This window comes from Camelus ferus, chromosome 2 (assembly GCF_009834535.1).
Source record: "Camelus ferus isolate YT-003-E chromosome 2, BCGSAC_Cfer_1.0, whole genome shotgun sequence".
Classification (NCBI taxonomy): Eukaryota; Metazoa; Chordata; class Mammalia; order Artiodactyla; family Camelidae; genus Camelus; species Camelus ferus.
The window spans coordinates 100,114,923-100,135,198 of NC_045697.1; the positions used below are offsets into that span (position 1 = coordinate 100,114,923).

General features: G+C 40.6%; 1 protein-coding gene across 1 annotated transcript in view; it reads right to left on the reverse strand.

Moving 5' to 3' along the window:
- RNF150 (ring finger protein 150) overlaps positions 1-20,276 on the reverse strand; it is a 225,570-nt gene that overhangs the window by 46,183 nt on the left and 159,111 nt on the right. Inside the window, exon 5 of the mRNA XM_032463956.1 lies at positions 4,655-4,751. Coding sequence (XP_032319847.1) covers positions 4,655-4,751 — 97 coding nt within the window. The remainder of the gene's footprint in view (positions 1-4,654; positions 4,752-20,276) is intronic.

A 20,276-nucleotide genomic window follows, 5' to 3' on the forward strand; every position in this document is an offset into this window, starting at 1 on the left:
TGGCATGGAATATTGTATTACTTTAAGGTGTACACCATAATGATTTGATATATGTATATAGTACAAAGTGATCACCACAATAAATTTAGTTATTAGTTACAAAAGTTCTATTCTTGTGATGAGAACTTTTAAGACCTACTCTCTTAGCAACTTTCAAATATACAATACAGTTTTAACTATAGTAACTATGTTGTACATTAAATCCCCAGGACTTACTTATTTTATAACTGGGAGTTTATGCCTTTTGACCTCCTTCACCCATTTCACCTACCCCCAATCCCCTGCAATTACCAATCACTTTTCTGTTTCTATTCCACATACAAGTGAGAAACAAGCTTTTTAAAGTGAACAAGCTTTTTAAAGTATATCGATCTTGAACTGCAAGCCCTCACATAGTGCCTGACAATTACTAAGTGCTCAGTAAATGTCGATTTGAAAATTTTATGAGTCTCAGTTTACTGCTCTGAAAACGTGGGAAAGTTAGTATCTACCCAGATCCTAGATCAATTAAGGGTAGAGTTGAGGGAATACTTTAAAAACTCAATTTCTGTGCAGGGGTAAGGCATGCCACTGTGGGGCAGAAAATACCACCCTAAAATATGCTAGGTTGGCATAAGGATTGGTAGTTGAAACAGTTGAGAAGTTGGTAAAGAAATGCTCTCCGCCCTTCCTCTATTTGCCTAAAAGCAGGAAATAAATGTGTAAGGCTGTCCCCTTCTCTGTGCCAGGAAGGGAAGGACATTCTTATCACCAGCGACCCGGAGTTGATGCCAAAATGGAACATACAACAAACCTGACTAACGTGCCCTTATCTGCCACTGCTTTCCCTCATGCATTTACCTTCCACCCCTTTGAGTCACTTATCACCAAGCGCTCCTATGTGTATGCACGACGCATGTGTTAATAAACGTGTGCTTGATTTTCTCTTGTTAATCTGTCTGGTAGGAGTTTAATTTACAGGGCCCAGCTGGAGAACCTGGGAAGGTGGAAGGAAAAATAATTTCCTTCGCTCTCCTACAACTGTGTAAATGTGCTTGTGAGCAGAACCAATTGTGTGTGGGTGTCAGGGAGGAGAGGCTTTCCCAGTGAGGGTGCTGTGCTGGTCGTCCGCTCAGCCGTAAGCATCTAAATGTGACCATATATGTATTAAGAGTTGACATCTTTTTCAAAATGCTGACTTTGTTGATATTGTTCTTGTTTTCTTTCTTATTCTCTTTAAAAACTACTTTATTAATTTTGAAGCAGGGTGTTCGCTTTGACTTTATGGACGAAGAGGAATAGTGTTACGTCTTGCACAGAATGGGGAGAGGAAACAAGAAAAAGTGAATTAGCTCACTCAGACTGTTAGCGGGAGCAGGCACGGATAATTTGGCTTAGATATAATATTTAATAGACCAACTTTACAGAACCTCACAGTTTATATCCCCTCGAAATGGTTCATCAAATAGAATAATATTTTGAAAAGAAACCCAATTTATACCCCTCTAAGAGAAATTACAGTCATAATGTTTAGTAAGAGGTGTCAAACCCCATTTATAAGTGAATACCGTATAGGGATTCAAATTCAGGTCAGCTGGTAAACGCCTCGAATAAACCAACTGCTAAATAGTGAGGGGCTTGTGACTACACCGGCTGCACGGGACTGTCTACTCAACAACAACCATCCTATTCATACCAGGATAATAGCAGTAGGAGAAGGTATTTGCCGGGATAAGAAAGACCGTGTTACACGGTACCTTACAGGGGGGCTCACTGATGTGTTCTGTCATCCTACAAAGACTCCCCTGGACCTGGCTGGACAGAAAGGACGGGGAAGCACTTTAATGCAGATAAAGGGATGAAAACACTCTGACAATAAGGACTCCCCATGCCCCTTTCAGTTCAGTATTTTATTTCTCTTGGCAAAATAAAATGGAAAAAGATACCGTTGTAATGGGAACTTCACAGTCTGGGAGCCATGCTCATACTGTTTGCTCACTTTAGAGAAGTCCACTTACAAAATGAAAATGTCCCCAGCTCTTAGCTTTCCACTTATATTTACTTGCCTTATAGCTCAGGCAGGCACAAGGCTACTCAGTTAAAAACGACAAAACAAAGCCCCAAGTCAAACACAAAACCCTGTATTTGGACAATCTAATGGATCAGGATCGCAACCGAGTCTTTGGTAAGTGGACATTGTTCAAAGGAGGATTCAGGGTGAATTTCATAAACACGACTCTGGGACTGGCATCCTTCACCCTCTGAAGGGCTACAATGCTGCAAACATTTACTGAACTCAGCATATTGAGAAGGAGGCAAAGAAATGCTCTCTGAAAGATGTAGGACTAAGGGGCACCAGTTATCAGAGAGAGACTGACAGGCTCTTTCCAATCTTCTTTGATTAAGAAGAAATGGAGTTAAAGGAGTTTAGGAAAACTGTAAAACAATTTCTTTAAGCTGCCAGGCAAGGGTTTCAGTTAGCTGCAGGTAGCGTTTTCTAATTGAGAAGGCTAGGAGCCTGTCCATTTACATGGAAATGTAGAAGAATGGAGTAAAAACATCATCTCTTTGGTGTACTTTAGGCAGAGTGCTACCCGACGGCAAAGGGTGGAGCAGAACTTTCAAAATTCCTCTCAGATCCAGACTCAGTGTCATCCTCTGGGACAATACCAGAAAAGCCTCCGGAGGGCACGGAGGGCAGGCACACACCCTGGTGCTTTGTGAGGACTGGCACACACGCCTGCCTTCTTCACAGAGGCTGTTCCGTTCTCTGGGGGGAGCTCGGGTGCGCCCTATGTTCCCGTTCTGCTGGGCTTTAAGAATCCTTGGCAAAATCCAGAGATGCTACTGATGTTTATTTTTCTGGAAGTCAAGTGTGCCAAGTAAAATCCTATCCAGACTTGACAGGCATCAAACCATGGCCAGGACACCCAACCACTAAAAGTTAAAATATTACTACTCATTTCGGAAATAAGCCAAAAGGCCACACAATAATTCTATCTTAAAACAATTACTGGCTGTCTTTTCGAGTCTTTTTTTACAACATGGAGAAGTTACACCTCCCCATGAAAAGTCTGGAGTCAAATACTACTTAGTCCAAAATTTAACCACTGGGGATGGTCTGCTCCACTGTCCTGACCAAGGAGCACTGGGAATGATAACTGGGAGCTTTGAAAATATCCTAAGCAAGAAGAACTAGGTCCAATGATGTGACTGTTTACCTTTAACTGTGAATATGCTGAAGATTCTGGAGACCAAAGACACACATACACACATGCAAGCACACACATACCTACATTTCCCTCTTCCCTGGTAAGAACCAGTTAGAGCCAGGAATGTGCAACGTGCAAACGCTGAGTTTAATTTTGTAAGTCGCCAGTATCTGGTGGAGATGTTGGGTTTTTACTAATGTTTTGTGTTCATTGTCACTGATTTTCACCTTGAATGTGTTATGCATTTACAACTCTGATCTGGAAATTTAATGCACTGCCTTTCAGATTCTAGCTCAAAGCTATAGTCATACAAGTTGATCTGTGTTTGGTGTGTCAACTGGGAAAATCAGCATACATCTGCCACGGAGGCAGCTGGTACAGGGGAGAACACACAGCCAATTCAGGGCTTTGTGATGCTTCAGGTGTGCCCTCTCCAACGGAGACACTCTGATATTCCTGGGATAATTAGCCTTTTGGCATTAAAGAAGGCCTTTGATATCTGACCTGATCCTTTCTTCTTCAGTGACATCTTGGGACTTTAAAAATTCTATTTATTCTCTGCCATTAGCAGTGAGGAGTGACAAAAGGGAGGGGGCTGCAAAGCGGAGCGGGGAAGGGGGAGGCTGGTCTCTGCATCCAGCATGTCTAGCTTCTTCTAGACGGCGCCTATGTTTTCCTCACCTCTCTCTGTGCCGCCCTTGGATCTGGGGTCCTGGCTAGCATCCTGCCCTCACCCCAGCAGCTGGTAGCTCCCCAACCACTAGTCTGTGGCCTTCACTTGATATGGTCCTAGGGAAGCCCTCCCCCAGAGCACCAAGCCAGCCAACTGCTGTGGGGTGGGACAGATTCTCTGCATGGGGGTAGAGACTCAATTTTATAAAACATATAACTGGGGGCACCAGCTTGACGGTAGCGCTAGAATTACACTGTTCTGGCTCTGGTTTCCTGCTCGCTCCAGCTCTCCACGGAGATCTGAGCTCAGCAGAGGCCCTGGGCCAGATTCCCAGCGGCTGGCCTCCCCTCCGATTGTTGGGAAGAGCTTGTTTCCTCTGGAATTCGGCTGATTGTGGGTGATCTCTGAAAGTATGGCTGCAGGTCTGCTTGATGACAGTGCAGGGTGAGGACCCGGAGGTCAGCAGTGGACCGCCGGCCCGTCAGGCCTCTGCCGGGGTCCCACCCGCTCTCGTGCTCTGCAGCCTGGAAGAGAAGCCTACGAGCTGCTCAGGCAGCATCTCAACTCACGGACAAATAAGATGCATATGGTGGGAGGGTCAAGATGTTCTCAGACTGAGAAAAAGTGAGAGGGGTTTTCAGACGTGGGAGATCTCTTACGGCCTCGTCAGATGACGCCACTGCTATGGAACTGAGGGGACACAGGAAATCCAGGTATGACATTTTCTCCCTGCTTTGCGGGTAACGGGGAAAGACAGACATTACGATGCTGTAGACTGTGCTGTGCTTACCGGGATCCCTAGGGCTTTAAGAATGTTCATCTTGCACATGGGACAGGTGCGATGGTCTAGGAGCCAGGGGTCAACACAGGACTTGTGGAAAAGATGCCTGCAATGAGAACCATACAGCTTAGCGCGGCGGTAACTGCGGTGGCCACCTAGTCCCCTACAGCCCAGAGACGTGTCCGAGGTCACGCGCTGCTTTGTGGCAGAGGCAAGGCTCGGACCTTTGACTCCTAACGCCTGGGCTGGTGTGCCTTCTGCTATTCTCTGTGGTGCTACAGCCAAAATCTGTCTGGGTCCCAGGAGTGTCCCCTATCATTTGCATCTGAGTCTTCCAAATTTCAGAAAATGTAAAGTTTGTAGAAACAGAGAGACTTCTTGCTTTCTCGATAGGAAGAATCTCTTAGTGGAAAGAATGCACATGGGGAAACTTGCACAGACCTTTCAGGATAACCTGAGAGTGGCAACTTTTAAATCAATCCAAAATGTCTTTTCCCACAGTCAGAAGACAACTGCAAAATAAAGCCCCATTTCTGTTGATATTTGGGGTCTCACACAAAAGGGGCAGAAGTGCTCCTGGAAGCACTTCACAGCCCAAGTGACGTTTTAGGCTGTTGCCAGGCTGGTGGTTGTCACATCAGAGGCCAGAGTGAAAAGTATGGTTTACGGTTTATACAGCTGATGTGCTTGCATTACTGCCATCCTCACGTGCCAGCCCGCAGGAGCCGTGCTCCGAGTGGCAGGATAAGAGGGGCATTTGGTAGGTGTGGTGGGGGAACTTCTAACTGAGCTTTCTCTCAACTTGGCTCACAAGAGCCCACTCAGAGATATCAGGGACTGCTCGAGTCAGAGTCTTCTCACTGACAAGACTCCAGACCACAGGCAGAAGCAGTCAGAATTTCCAGCCTGGGGCAAGAAGAAAGAGGACTGTCTGTCTTTTAACAGGGCATCCTTAGGGCACACCATCCATGCCTGACTCTCTCTCCTCAATGTGCACTATTCTTGGAATCCTTCCCTCCTGTTCCCTCACTCTCATCTTCTATTGTTCTCACAGTTCTAACAGTTTTCTCTGTGTTAGAAGGCTTTAGGTGCGAATGCTTACAAAGGACACCCGAAATTAGAGAAGAGCTCAGGAAGTGCTACCTCTGAAACTGACACTGAGAAGAACCCACGTGCCAAGGATGGGATTAGCTATGGACGGGATCTGCTCAGACCGGGATGAGGAAAAGGAGAGGAGCAACCTGGACGTGTCGTGTTTCCAGATGATTGTTTAGAAGTCCCTGCAGATTTACTGCTTGGAAGGTATATGTCACACTTATTAGTTCTTTTATCCATGCATCCGTCCAACAAGTGATATGTGCCAAGAACTCTGCTCCTCCCTGGGAATCAGCATGATAGTGATTTGGCACCTTCCCTTTGGTAGTTTAACAGGAGAGGGAGGCACTAATAAAATATAAATAAATGACTTAATGACAACAGTACTAAGTATTGCATTAGAAGAACACGGAGTTGGCGGGAGGCTTGTAACTGAGAGATCTATCCTAGTTTGGGTACACAGAGGAATTTCCCTTCACAGGTGCCAAAGCTCAGACCCAAGGGCTGCACAGACATTGTACACATGAAGGAGACGGAGGAAAAGTAGGGTCCTATAGGTAGAATGACTCACTCACACAAAAAGCCCTGAGCTGGGCGCTGGAAGAAGGCCGGTCCCAGGGCAGCAGCGTGAGGGAGGGGCTGACACAGGATGAAGTGTCCCCTTCACTCCCAACCCCAAAGCTGGAATCGACCTCTCTGTGTTCAGGCTCTACATTCAAGGAACAAGTTCCTAATCTAAATTTGCTCACTGACTGGTGTTCCTCCTGGGAAAAAATGCCGAACATTCTGGTCCCCTTGACCGTTCCTGGGAGACAGGGTCTGTTGTGTTTCCTGCACACATGCTGGAGTCAGAAAGACAGCAGGGCCAATCAATAGCTGTTTTAGCCATTTAAGTCGGTTGGCCTTATTTAAGCCACCTCGTATTCCCCAGTCTCATCTGCCTCATCGATAAGAGGATATATCTATTCACACAGAGAAGCCTTCCCTGAGTCTCCCACCCACAGAAGCCAGTACTTACTCTTACACCCTAAGTGATTTTTCTCCCTGCACTGGTCATTCTTACACCTCCTCTGTGAGGGTTAGTTTTACGTGTCAACTTGGCTAGGCTACAATACCAGTTACTCAATCAAATGCTAATTTAGGGTATTTTGTAGATGTGAACTAATATCTATAATCAGTTGACTTTAAATAAAGGAGGTTATCCTAAATAATCTGGGTGGGTCTTCCCCAATCAGTTGAAAGGCCTTAAAAACAAAACTGAAGTTTCCCTGAGGAAGAAGAAATTCTGCCTTAAGACAGCACCATTAGCCCCTGCTCAGAATTTCCAGTCTGTATGCCTGCCTTACAGATTTCAGAGTTGCCAGCCCCTATAATAACATAAGCCAATTCCTTGAGAATATATAATGGGATATAGTGGCTTTCTGGAGAACATCTACATCCTCCAATGAGAATGTAAGCTCTATAAGAGCAAAATCTTCATGTGCCTAATCCACTATTACATCCCCAGCATCTAGAATAGATCTTGGACAGAAAATCAATGACACCATAGAGCAGTTAGATAATTGATATTTTCAGGACATTACATCCAAAAAAACCAGAATATGCATTCTTTTCAAGTGCACACGGAACATTCTCTAGGATAGACCACATACTCGGACACAAAACAAGCCTCAATAAATTTAAGAGGACAGAAATTATTTCAGGCATCTATTCTAACCACAGTGGCATGAAACTAGAATAGATCTTGGCACACAGATGATGCTCCAGGAATATTTGCTACATGAATGGATATTTATCAAAGGACCTGACACTCCTCACCACCTACACATGGTCACCAAGTCCCATCAACTCACTGTTCCTAAATCTCTTCCACATTCACTGCCTCTTTTCTTTTCTCCATGCTGCTCCCTCATTCATGATCTCATTAGCTCTTTTTCTGTCTTGATGTAATAGCATTGAAACTGCTTTCCACGCCACCAGTCTTTTCCTGTTCTTTTCATCCCACTCATCCTTGCCAGATTTATCTTCCTAAAATAAAGTTCTAGTGACATCACCCCCTTGTTCCATTCTGTTCTTTGCCTGGAGCTGGATACAAAGATGAATAAGACAAGGTTCTTCCCTTCAAGGTGGTACTGCAGTCCTTTAGTGGTTCCCTGGGAACTTTAATGAGAAAGGCCATTGAAAGGTCACACTCCTGGATCCATCATTTTCTGGCTGTTTGATCTTAAGCAAGCCTTAGCTCTCTAAGACTTAGTTCCTCAATTGTGAAATTTTATATGTGTACTTATAGATATGAAGTTCATAAATGATTGGGTCTGTGTGTGTGTGTATAAGAAGGGAATAAATAATGCCCACAAAGCTTAAACCAAAAGTCCTGGTCTTTAATTGTAAGTTACCATTAATCTTATACATACCTAATTAATATTACTATATCTTGGCTTTAAGTATTACATTATCACTCTGATTTCTACTCTAAACTTTCTAATGCTGAAAGCAAGTAACTGCAAATTTAAGAAAAAAAAAAAATCAAAAGGAGACCTAAGGGCAAAAAAAGTGCTGAAATAATACACAAGGTGATACATAGGGTGATCATGCTGGTTATTAACTAACACTCATTTATTTCTAGCACCGTATTTCTTGTTGACCAAATATGAAGATTATATCTTTACAACTAGGGTTGCAAAATAATTTTTTCCTTCCCAAATGGAAAGAAAAATAAAAGTCACTAGACTAAATATATGAAGGGATAGGGAAAGAATCTGGAGTTTAGTGAAATGTGCCGACAGTTCAATAAACATCTCCAAGACAAAGTCAATCTTAATTCATCCTATTTGATGATTCACAGTGGAGCGCTATCCCTTCCCATGTTTTAACAAAGGCTGCATGAGAAAGTATACACAGAGGAACAACAGCACGAGATTTTCTATCACTTAACAATCCTGACAAGCTGGAAATACAACTGAAGGTTGACCAAAACTCTTCTCTCCTTCCTGATTCACCATAGGGAAGCAAACATTTGACAAAAGATGATGCCAACAGCTGCATCATGATGCTGAGATGATTACAAAAAGTAAATTAAGTTCTTACATGGTTTGGGCAGTAATGACAAACCCCACTAATCATTTCCATACCTATTGATTCTCGTTTTCTGTTGTCCTTTCACCCATACACACGTGTGACTCTCTCCTCAATTAAATGACAGATTTTCCCCACTAGGAGGCAGAAGGTGCTCTTCTGGCTTTCTATCTCATTTACTTTTGTAGGCTTTGTCAGACCCTGCCACCCTCCCATGGACATTAGGATCCTGGGGCTTTCTTTTTGGCACCAAAGCAAGCTGTTTTAACTCCTTTGGTGAAATGGTTGTCAAAGAACGTGAGTCACCCAGGGACCCAAGAATCCCATTCTCCCAGGCAACACAAACTGTTTAAATGAGATACAGCCAGTGCTTCTATGGGTAGTTGAAATGTTTCTTCTACGCCACTAAATCTTATTTGCTAAGCTGTCAATGAAGTAAGAGTGAGCTTTTAATTAATAGATAATCATTTATTAATAAACAGTATCTACTGATTATTGAATGCCTACTATGTACTAGGCATGTTCATACATTATTAATTCACAACAGCCTTATGGGGTAGAAATTATTATTCCCATTTTATGGAAAAAGAAGCTGAAGCTGGTTAAAGTAAATTAAATTATCCAAAGAGCTAGTAAGCTGCAGAGCTAGGTCTCAAACACAAACCTATTGTCAGTGTTTGTTCCCAAATCTATATTCCATTGCCCTTCCTCCCCACACTGAACTGTCATGAGCAAGGCGGGGGTACTGGAAGAATTCAAATTTGTATTCTTTCCTAGCTTATTTCTGTGCTCCACCTTCAAGGGGGAGGTACCTTAGTTACAGGGATTGGGAATTGAGCAAAACCAGAGGAAAAGCCATCTGCCTTACGTGCATGCATTTGGCTACAGAAGAGAAACACTGTCAAATATTGGCCTCATCAGGCCTACACTTAGGTATCAGCCTGCTTCCTTTATTTAGGAATGGGATAACATGAGCCTTAAAGTGCTCTGTCCTCCCCCAGTCTCCACTGCCCAATAAATCTAAGTTGGCAGCTCCATTACCTCTCTACAAATTTTCAAATTTGTACCATGAAATACCACAGAAAGAAATATCTACATTTCTTTTCCAAGGCTCTTCCCAGCCTGATCTGGTTTCTCTTTCTTGCCTTGGCTTTCTAAAAGACATATATGCTATCACTCCTCAGATTTGAAATGCTTCAGCTGCTCCCCACTGCCTACAGCACAAAGTCAAAATGCCTGAACACAGCATACAAAGAAGGCTCACCCAATCTGGCCCTTGGCACATCTGCTACACCCCCATGTTTACCCTGCACTCTCACCATAACTCTAGAATGTCCTTCTCACTTTAACAAATTTTTCTGATGTGGAAAATCTTGCTCATAACTCAAGTCACAGCTCAGATGTCCCTGCTTTTCCCTGAACATCCCACCCCTTTTCTCCAGACTCTGCCAAGGAGAGTCAGTTTCTTTTCCTTTTCCTCCTATTCTGTTTTTTCACATATGTTGCAGCAGCTGAGTATGTGCTCCGATTTCAGGGTTTGAAGACCACTCCTTAGCTTTGTGATCTTTGGCAAGTAACTTAAATTGCCTGTGGCTCAGTTTTCCCTTCCGTGTTTTATGACAATGTCCTTTAACTGACAACTCTTTGGATTAATATTCTTTGCAATAACCCTTGAGAGGGTTTTTATTACAACTAAAGGACAAAGGACACAGAGAGGAATAAATAAATCCCTAAGTTAGTAGAAGGAAAGAAATAACGAAGATTAGAGCAGAAATAAATGAAATAGATGCTAAAAAGCCAATAGAGAAGATCAATGAAACTAAGAGCTGGTTCTTTGAAAGGATAAACTAAATTTATAAGCCCTTAGCTAGACTCAGCAAGAAAAAGAGAGGACCCAAATAAATTAAATCAGAAATGCAAGAAGAGATGTTACAATTGATACCACAGAATTACAAAGATCATGAGACTATTATAAACAATTCTACATCAACAAACTGGACAATCTAGAAGAAACAGGTAAATTTCTAGAGACATACAACCTACAAAGACTGAATCATGATGAAACAGAAAATCTGAAGACTAATTACTAGTAAGGAGATCGAATCAGTAGTCAAAAACCTTCAACAAGTAAAAGTTCAGGGCTAGACGTCTTCACTGGTAAATTCTACCAAACATTCAAAGAAGAACTAATAACAATCTTTCTCAAATCCTCCCAAAAGATAAAAGAGGAGGCAACTCTTCCAAACTCATTTTATAAGGCATTACCCTGATACTAAAACCAGAGAAAGACCTCACAAGAGAAGAAAATTACAGGCCAACATCCCTGATAAACATACACGCAAAAATCTTTAACAAAATATTAGCAAACCAAATTCAACATTAAAGAGATCACATATCGTGATCAAGTAGGAATTTATTTCAAGGATCAAGGATGATTCAACATCCACAGTTACACCATGTTAACAAAATGAAGAATAAAAATCACATGATCATCTCAATAGATGCAAAAAAGCATTTGAAAAAGTTCAACATTAATTTATGATAAAAACTCTCAAAAAGCAGGTGTGGAGGAAAAGTACCTCAACATAACAAACTCATGACTTACATCATATTTAGTGGTGAAAAGCTGAAAGGATGTCTACTCTAGCCACTTTTATTCAATGTAGTATTGAAAGCACTACCAGAGCACTTAGGCAAAAAAGAAATAAAAGGTATCCAAATTGGAAAGGAAGAAGTATAACTGCCATTACCTGCAGATGATACGATATTATAGATAGCAAACCCTAAAGATTCCTTCAAAAACTGTTAGAATACATGAATTCAGTAAAGTTGCAGGATACAAAATCAGTACACAAGAATCTGTTTCATTTCTATACATGAATAACAAACTATCAGAGAAATTAAGAAAACAATCCCATTAGCAATCACATCAAAAAGAATAAAATACCTGGGAATAAATTTAACCAAGGAGGTGGAAGACAGTATGTTGAAAACTATAAGACTTTGCTGAAATACATTGAAGAAAACACAAAAAATGAAAAGATATTCCATAGATTGGAAGAACCAATATTGTTCTAACGTCCATACTACCCAGAGCAACCTACAGTATCCAATGCAATCTCTATCAAAATTTCAATGACATTTTTCAAAGAAATAGAATAAATAATCCTAAAATTTGTATGGAACCACGAAAACCTTCCAAACAGCCAAAACATCTTGAGAAATAACAAAGCTGAGGGCATCACACTCCCTGATTTCAAACTATGTTACACAGCTATAGTATTAGAACAGTATGGTACTGGCGTAAAAACAGACACCTAGATCAAAGGAATAGAATAGAAAGCCCTGAAATAAAGCTACTCATATATGGTCAATTAATTTACAACAAAGGAGCCAAGAACATACATTGGGAAGGTACAGTCTTATCAATAAATGGTGTTGGGAAAACTGAAGAGCCACATGCAAAAGGATGAAACTCGGCCACTATTTTAAACCAAATACAAAAATTAACTCTAAGTGGGTTAAAGACTTGAATGTAAGATCTGAAACCCTAAAACTCTTAGAAGAAAATATAGGTGTTCAAGGAGCTTTCCTTGACATAGGTCTTGGAGATGATTTTTTGAATCTGACACCAAAGTTAAAAGAAACAAAAGCAAAAATAAACAAGTGGGACTACATCAAAATAAAAAGCTCTCCACAGCAAAGGAAATCATCAACAAAATAAAAAGGAAACCTTCTGACTGGGAGAAAATATTTGCAAATCAGGTATCTGATAAGGAGCTGATATCAAAAATATACAAAGAACTCATACAACTCAATAGCAAAAGAAACCTCCAAACAATTTGATTAAAGAATGGGCAGAAGATCTCAATAGACATTTTCCCAAAGAAGACACACAGATGGCCAACAGGTACAAGAAAATATGCTCAACATTATGAATCATCAGTAAAATGTAAGTCAAAACCACAATGAGATATCACCTCACATCTCTCAGAATTGCTATTAGCAAAAAGACAACAAATAACAAATATTGTCTCAGACGTAGAGAAAAGGGAACCCTTCTGTACTGTTGGTGGAAATGTAAACTGTTACAGGCACTATGGAGAAACAGTATGGAGGTCCCTAAAAAAATTAAAAAATAGAACTACTGTATGATCCAGCAATTCTACTTCTGAGTATTTATCTGAAGAAAATGAAAACACTAACTTGAAAAGACACACGAACCCACATGTTCTTTGCAGCATTACTTACAACAGTCAAACATGGGAACAACCATAGTGTTCATCCATGGATAAATGGATTAAAAAATTGTGGTGTATATATATATATACAATGAAATATTATTCAGCCATAAAAAGAATGAAATTTTGCCATTTGTGACAACATAGATAGACCTTGAGGGCATTATGTTAAGTGACACAAGTCAGGGAAAGACAAATACCATATGATCTCTTACATGTGGAATCTAAAAGCAAACAAAAAAACACAAGCTCATAGATACAGAGAACCTAGACTGGTGTTTGCCAGAGGTGTGGGGTGAGGAGCAGACAAATGAGTGAAGGAAGTAAAAAGGTAAAAATAATGAAAGAAAGAAAGAGAGGAAGGAAGGAAGGAAGGAAAAGAAAGAAAGGAAGGAAGGAAGGAAGGAAGGAAGAAAGTAGAAAGAGTCAGTTTCATTACTGCTTAGCTAATATCATTTCAGTGAACTGAGAACCACTGATTGCATGCTGATCTTATATAATAATAGACAGTTATTCTGTTGGTAAAAATATATTTCTTGCTAATATTTTTGCCCAAACTCATTTTAAGACTTAAGATAAATGTGTTAAAACCCTTGTAAAAATATTTCCTAACTAAAACCAGAAAAATGGAAATGAAACAAGATCATTCTTGCTCATAATTGGCATTTATTTTTTAAATTCAATAATAGCTCATGTTGGCAATGGTGTAAACAGTCTTATATCCTTTGGTGGGAATGCAAATTGATTTAACCTTTAGTGAAGGCAATATGACAGAGTGAATCAATTCTGAAATGCATAACCTTTTGATCCAGTTTAAAAAAAAAGATTTCCGTTTAGATTGATGTCTTCATAGTGAGAATAAATTTAAGCTGTTAAAAGAAAAAAAGGATTAAAAAAAATTACCTGGCCAATAAAAATCAAAAAAGTCGTGGTGTTTGGGTTTTTGTTTTTGAATCACTTGTTTATATATGGGTAAAATTAACAGTATTTTAACAACTGGTACGGCCCAGCACTGACCAGTCTCAGTAGACGTCAGTTATAAACAGTGAGCGTTACTCTATAGAGTTGTGTATTCCTAACACCAAGCCCTATGGCCTTGCTATTCACTCTGGTTTACTATTCTATATACCGAGTGAGGTTATGACATCTTGGAGAGCAGAGATGAAATGTTTCTCTCTCCAAAACCTAGTAGAGTAACGCATAGGCTAGGCTCTCAATATTACTTGCTCAAAAAGATGAATTCTGAAATGTCCATCACCCCAAATCATTATTTAAATCACAGTAATTTAGCTCCTATTCCTTGCAAGTGAGTTTCCCATGGTAGAGCTTACCCTGGAAGCACCTTCCTTAATTTGTATGGACTCTAAAACATGAAAGAATTCTGTCTTCTCCTGGGGGCCTAAAGAGGACAGTATGTGGTTGATGAGTCCACGCTCTGCTCAGACTGCCAGGTAGACATCACACGGGGCCCATCCTTCTATGCAGATTTCATCAATTTATGGATCTGGGTACAGGCATTACTCTGTTAGAATGACCAAAACAGCACTGGTGATGGTACCTACAGAATGTCCACGGAGCCCAGACTATGTAACGGCTAGTGTAGAGGAGAAATGGATTCCATTCCTACCCAGAGAAGAGAAATCTAAAGTATTCTTATTGATTTTCTTAAGATTCCACTCCATCCCTGCTCCTGAAATCACGTGAATTCAATGAGAACTTCACTGGAATCTTGACTGCCATAGCTTTGAAAAACACGGAAATCACTGGCTTTTTCTGTGCATTATCTTTGGCCCAAATGCCATGCCTGTGGTCCAGGAACCAGCAATCTTAAGTACTCAGTGTATCATGAAATTTCTCTATATTTTCTACTGTGTTGTATTATGTAAACCAGTAGGCTTAATCTCCATCCTTCTTACGGAGAAAAGAGCCTTGCTGACAAAGGGCACGTTCGTTCAGTGTAGTATAGAAGGTAGATTTCTTAGTTATATGTGAGGAATTCTGAAAAAAAGAGTATTTCTGCAAACTGTTAAAGAGAGTCTGAAACTGATACCGGAACTCACTACTAGGAATGCTGAGTTCTGAGAAAAAGTAGGAAAGTCAACACAGACGGAATGACAAATTAACGTATGACATGTAGGTAGCAGTACTCTATGTAAAACCTTGTGCTAGGCATTGGGGGTACAAAGATGCATCAGGTTCGCCTCCTGCTGGTGAGGTGTTTTAAATACAGAATTGATAAGCTGATAGGAAGATACACAGTCCATACTGTGTAGAGCTTAAAACTTCGAGCCTGGGGTCAAGTAGGTTTCATTTTTAATCATGGCTGACTTTCTGGAGTAACACCTAAACCCCTCCGAGCCTTATACACTGAGGATAATAATAGTACCTATCTGAGGCACGCATTAACACTGCTCATCCCTTATGAGGGCTTGCCGGCTTTCAGGCATGTGGGAAGATGACGGGCTCTCCTGGTGGCAGCTATGGCCACGTGACTACTTCTCGCCAATAAGTTATAAAGAGAAATAACAGATTTCACCTCAGGCTATGACATGTGATTACTGACCTGTCAATAAACAGTGTGCAAGATGGAGACTGCTCTGACAGCCTATCATGAGCTGATTCTTTGTCGAGACACAAATGGACACAAAACGTAACTAAGGTATCTTTGTTGTATTAAATCACTGAGAGTTGGGAGGTTTTTTTTTTTTTTTTAAATTGTTGTTATTGTTGCTGCTGCAGCAAAGCCTAGCCTGTTCTGACTAGTAAATACCTTATGAGGTTGCTATAGGGATTAAATACTTATTTGTAAAGTGCTTAGTGTTTGGTAAATAGTAGTGACACCAACTACTTTAAGTGATGTCAGTACAATGTGTAAAGTGACAGGCCATAAACAGATACAAGCAAAAGTGCCACAGAATTCAAGGAAGGGAACAGCTACTTCCTGAGGAAATTAGGAAGCTATAAGATGGGAAGAACTCTGAAGTGTGGAGACTGGAGGAAAGAAATCCAAGGAGAAGAGAATTCCCATGAGAAAAGGCATTGCCTGCGGTATCAGCAAACAAAGGATTTTGCAGCCACCCAGCCATCACATTGCAGCCATCCCTGAGGGTGCTACCATCAAGCCGTCAGCCATTGCAGCCACACCCCCCCCCCCCACCATGCCCCCTGAAGAGACTCAGGACAGGAAGCACAGGATACTGGCCTTAGGTAGCTAAGGGGCACATCAAAGGAATAATTTCAATGAGCCCAGACTTCTGCATTTTCCCAAAGAAAAACACTTAATTCCTTAACTTGAGATATCTGGTTTTCTTTAATTAATAGTAATCTTTTGATGTTCCGACTACCTGGTCTTTGTTGTAAAAACTTGTATATATCCTGGCTCCTCCCCTTTCTCTTCGGAGCAGTTCTTCAGAGTGATCTGAGAGGCTGTCTCTCAGGCTTGAAGTTATCAGAAAGTCCGCCAAATAAAACATAGTTCTCAATTTTTTGGTGTGTATTTTTTTCAGTCCATTGTATGTATGAAGAACTCAGTTGGAGTGAAAGCTAGACTATTTCAAAAGTAGGAACAGGAAATATATTTGGAAAAGATGGGTCCAAATCAGTGTTTTGAAATCATCTAGATGGGCTGAGCAGAAGGAGGTAGGTACAGTGAGGAAAACAATCAGGGACCAGAGCCAGACTTTCCTTCATCTTGTGGTCATGTGCTTAGTCCCTTCCATGTTGTCTCATCTTCCTGTGTCTCATCTACAGGAAGTCCCTGCAGTGGGGACCAGCTATGCGGACACCAGCCGACACCAGCCTCTCCCTACCATAAACTGTACCCAATGAGCCCGGTGCCTTCTGTGAGGGTAAATCTGCCACTGGGCTTGGTCTGAAATGTTTGGACCAATTGTGAGAAACTGTATTTCCCTGATTCCCCCTCTTTATGTTACATAAACATTGTTGGAAAAAAAGAAGAAAAGGAAAGGGTAAGAAGAGCTGTCCCACAAAACCAGGAGTAGCCGTATTAGGGCTGTCGTTACAAACACAATGACTTTGTTTGGTAAGCTAACATGCTATGTTAGCAGTTTTACCTGATGGAGGGGGTGGAAATGAATGCAATAAAGTCAACTGCTGCTTACCTCACTGGCGCGAACGCTGCCCTTCTGTAAAAAAGGCTGGTCTGTTTTCAGGCCCATGATAACAAGCTTGGAATCATTGTGGAGAAAGCAAATTCCCTAAAGCCAGGCTAGATTTGATTTGGCTCCCTTGGGGTTCTTAAACATTTGACTTAGAGTGAGATGGCGGCTTTTGAGGCAGGCTTTTAAGCCAAAACCAGAGCCCAGAGAGTTGAGTGTACTGCACAGCGCCCTCAGGGGACAGGGTGAGGGTTGGGTGAAGGTGTCAAATACATAGCAGTGATACCAGTGCCTTGGAAGTCAGAAACCCTAGCTGTGATCTGGGCTCTGAGATCCAGAGTTAAGGTACTCTTTTAGTTAAGTAAAGGGGTGTTAATGGTACCTTCCCTATCTATATTATAGGCTGTTCTGAGATGCATATTACACATTATATATAAAAGAGATTTGTAAACAGTAGAGCACTTTTCAACGTATTATAATAAATGGCCACTAATTTCACCCAGTTGTCCATAGTACTGGGTCTAAGCAGCATGAAAGACAAACCAACAAAACTTAAAGAATAAAGAAGCTGCATCAGATCCTTTTGCTACTAAACTCAATTTCTTTATTAGTGACTGGAAGAAATCAATCCTTTGGGAATGCAAGTTCTGAGGGAATTGCTGAACCCTCTCCCTTACAGTGTGTCTCACTCCCCTGGGTTCTGGTAGATGGAGGCTCTGCACTTAAAACTTGACCCTGGTCTAATTATACTGTTTGGCTGGGGCAGCAGAGCTGGCTGGCATTCGTCCCGGGTGTCTAGTTGATTAATATAACTGGGGATCATGACATTTGAAGTCAGAATGCCATATTTAACAAGGTTATTACAGTTCAAGACTTCTTTCCTAAGGCAGCATTCTCTCTGTTGAAAACACAACAGAAAGTAACACATCAGACATCATGTGCCAACGCTGCCATTTCCTTTCATGTTTCCTTCCTTTAATCCCCGAGATTAAGTGATAGCTAATTTTGGGCAGTTTATACCAAGTGATCAAAGAAAAATCACTGGAAAGCACCATTAGCAAACTTTGAACTTAAATTGTATTTAGTTTTGACTAATGTACAAAGTGAACGATTTTTTTTAAGTCCACAGCATAGTTTCTTTGGTACTGTAAAATTTCCTTCCATCCTTTTAAATGAAGGTATAATATACAGTAAAATGCGTAAATCTTAAGTAAGCTGGATGATTTCTTAAGTATGTACATATTTATGTACACGCTACCCAGATGAAGATATACACTGTTTCCATCACCCCCAAGAGCGCTCTCCTGCTCCTTTATCAGTCAGTACCCATTTCCTGCTATGAATGCATCATTAGGACTTCTGTCACCACAGACGAGCCCAGCCTGTGGTTGAGTTTCATATAAATGGAATCATAAAGCATCTATTCTTTTTGCCGGGCTTCTTTTGTTCAGCGTAATGTCTTCAGATTTGTCTGTGCTCTGATGTACATCAATCGCTTGTTTCTTTTTCCTGCTGAGGAGTACTCTGTTAAATGAATGTACCCCAATTCAGTTATAGATTTTTCTGTTGTTAGACACTGGAGTTATTTTCATTTTTTGGCTCTTAAGAATAAATGTGCTCTGATGACCATTCTTGTACAAGTCTTCCTGTGAATGTATGTACTCTTTTCTCCTGGGTATATATCCAAGAGTGAGATCGCTAGGTTAGAGGATAATGTATGTTTAACTTCAGTAGGAACTGACAAATTTCCAAAGAAGTTGTGCTATTTAAAACTCCCACCACATTATATAACTTTTACTTTTGCAGAGTATACAAAATTATGTTCCTCAAAGAATGAGTTTTTAAAATATCAACTTTCATAAGTAATGACTATTGAGTGGGATGCCTACACCAACATAAATTTCAGATAAATTTGAAAAACGTAGTTAATTGCTCAGTTATTTTATTTTTTTTGGTAAAGAAAGATTAAAGAAGAGATAAAAATAAGTAAAGATAAGAATTCATAAATTTTATGACATAACTTTTTCCCTATTAATCTAAAAGTATCATAAAATATTTAAATGATGAAAAACACTATTTACCAAAATATGAAGACAGAATGTTAAAAAAAATTAATATCATACTTTATCAGTTCTATGCCAGAACATTTCCCTCCCACATTTTAAGATCTCTGAAATTAGGAGGCATCCTACAGTCCATGATGATTTACATTAGATATGCTAACTAAAACTTGTCACTCACCATCTGTTTCTACAAGAATGAAGTTACTAGTCTCTGCAGTCTTGGACTTTCGACAGGGAAAGTCCAAGGAAAGGAGCTCAGGGAGATCAGGAATGAAGCACTCTGTGCTCTGGGAGAAGCTGGAGAACTAGCCTCCAGGTAGCACTAAAATCAATAATGGAGACACTGCTCCTCATGACCAGCAGCAACCTTCTGTCAAAAAGTGTGCCTGTTTGCACCGTACCCTCTTCACTAAAATATATATATATGTATATATATTTGTACTGACCTCTCCCCTACCTCTTCAGAGCGGCACCTCAGAGCTATCTGAGAGGCTGTCTCCTGGGCTATAGTCCTCATTTTGCCCCAAATAAAACTTAACTCACAGTTCTCATGTTGTGCAGTTCTTTTCGGTTGACAGATATGTAAAGAGCTTAGGTAAGTCAAGAGCAATATCTCAGAGAAATCAGACATTGGAATTAAAACTAAGTGCTACCTTTGTATTAGGCTATCAGACAAGAAAGATGTTTAAAAATGGTACTGCTTCTTGGTTCCAAAAGAACACTAATGGAAGCACTCTCACATCCTGTTAGTGGGGTGCATATCATTAACACCTTTCAGGAAAGCAATTAGACAAACTTATCAAGATCCTTTGGAAATCACTTTTGACCAGGAAGTTCACTTTTAGGAATGCATTCTAAGGGATAAACATGGAAAAAAAAATACAAACAGTTAAGGTCATGATTTTATAATGATGAAGACTAGAAGCAATTAAAATGTTGAACGAAGTGGAGGGCAGTTAAATAAACTCCAATAATGGACTATTATGCAACCACTAAAATATTTTAAAATAATTTCTAAAGTTATAGGAAAATGCTTACC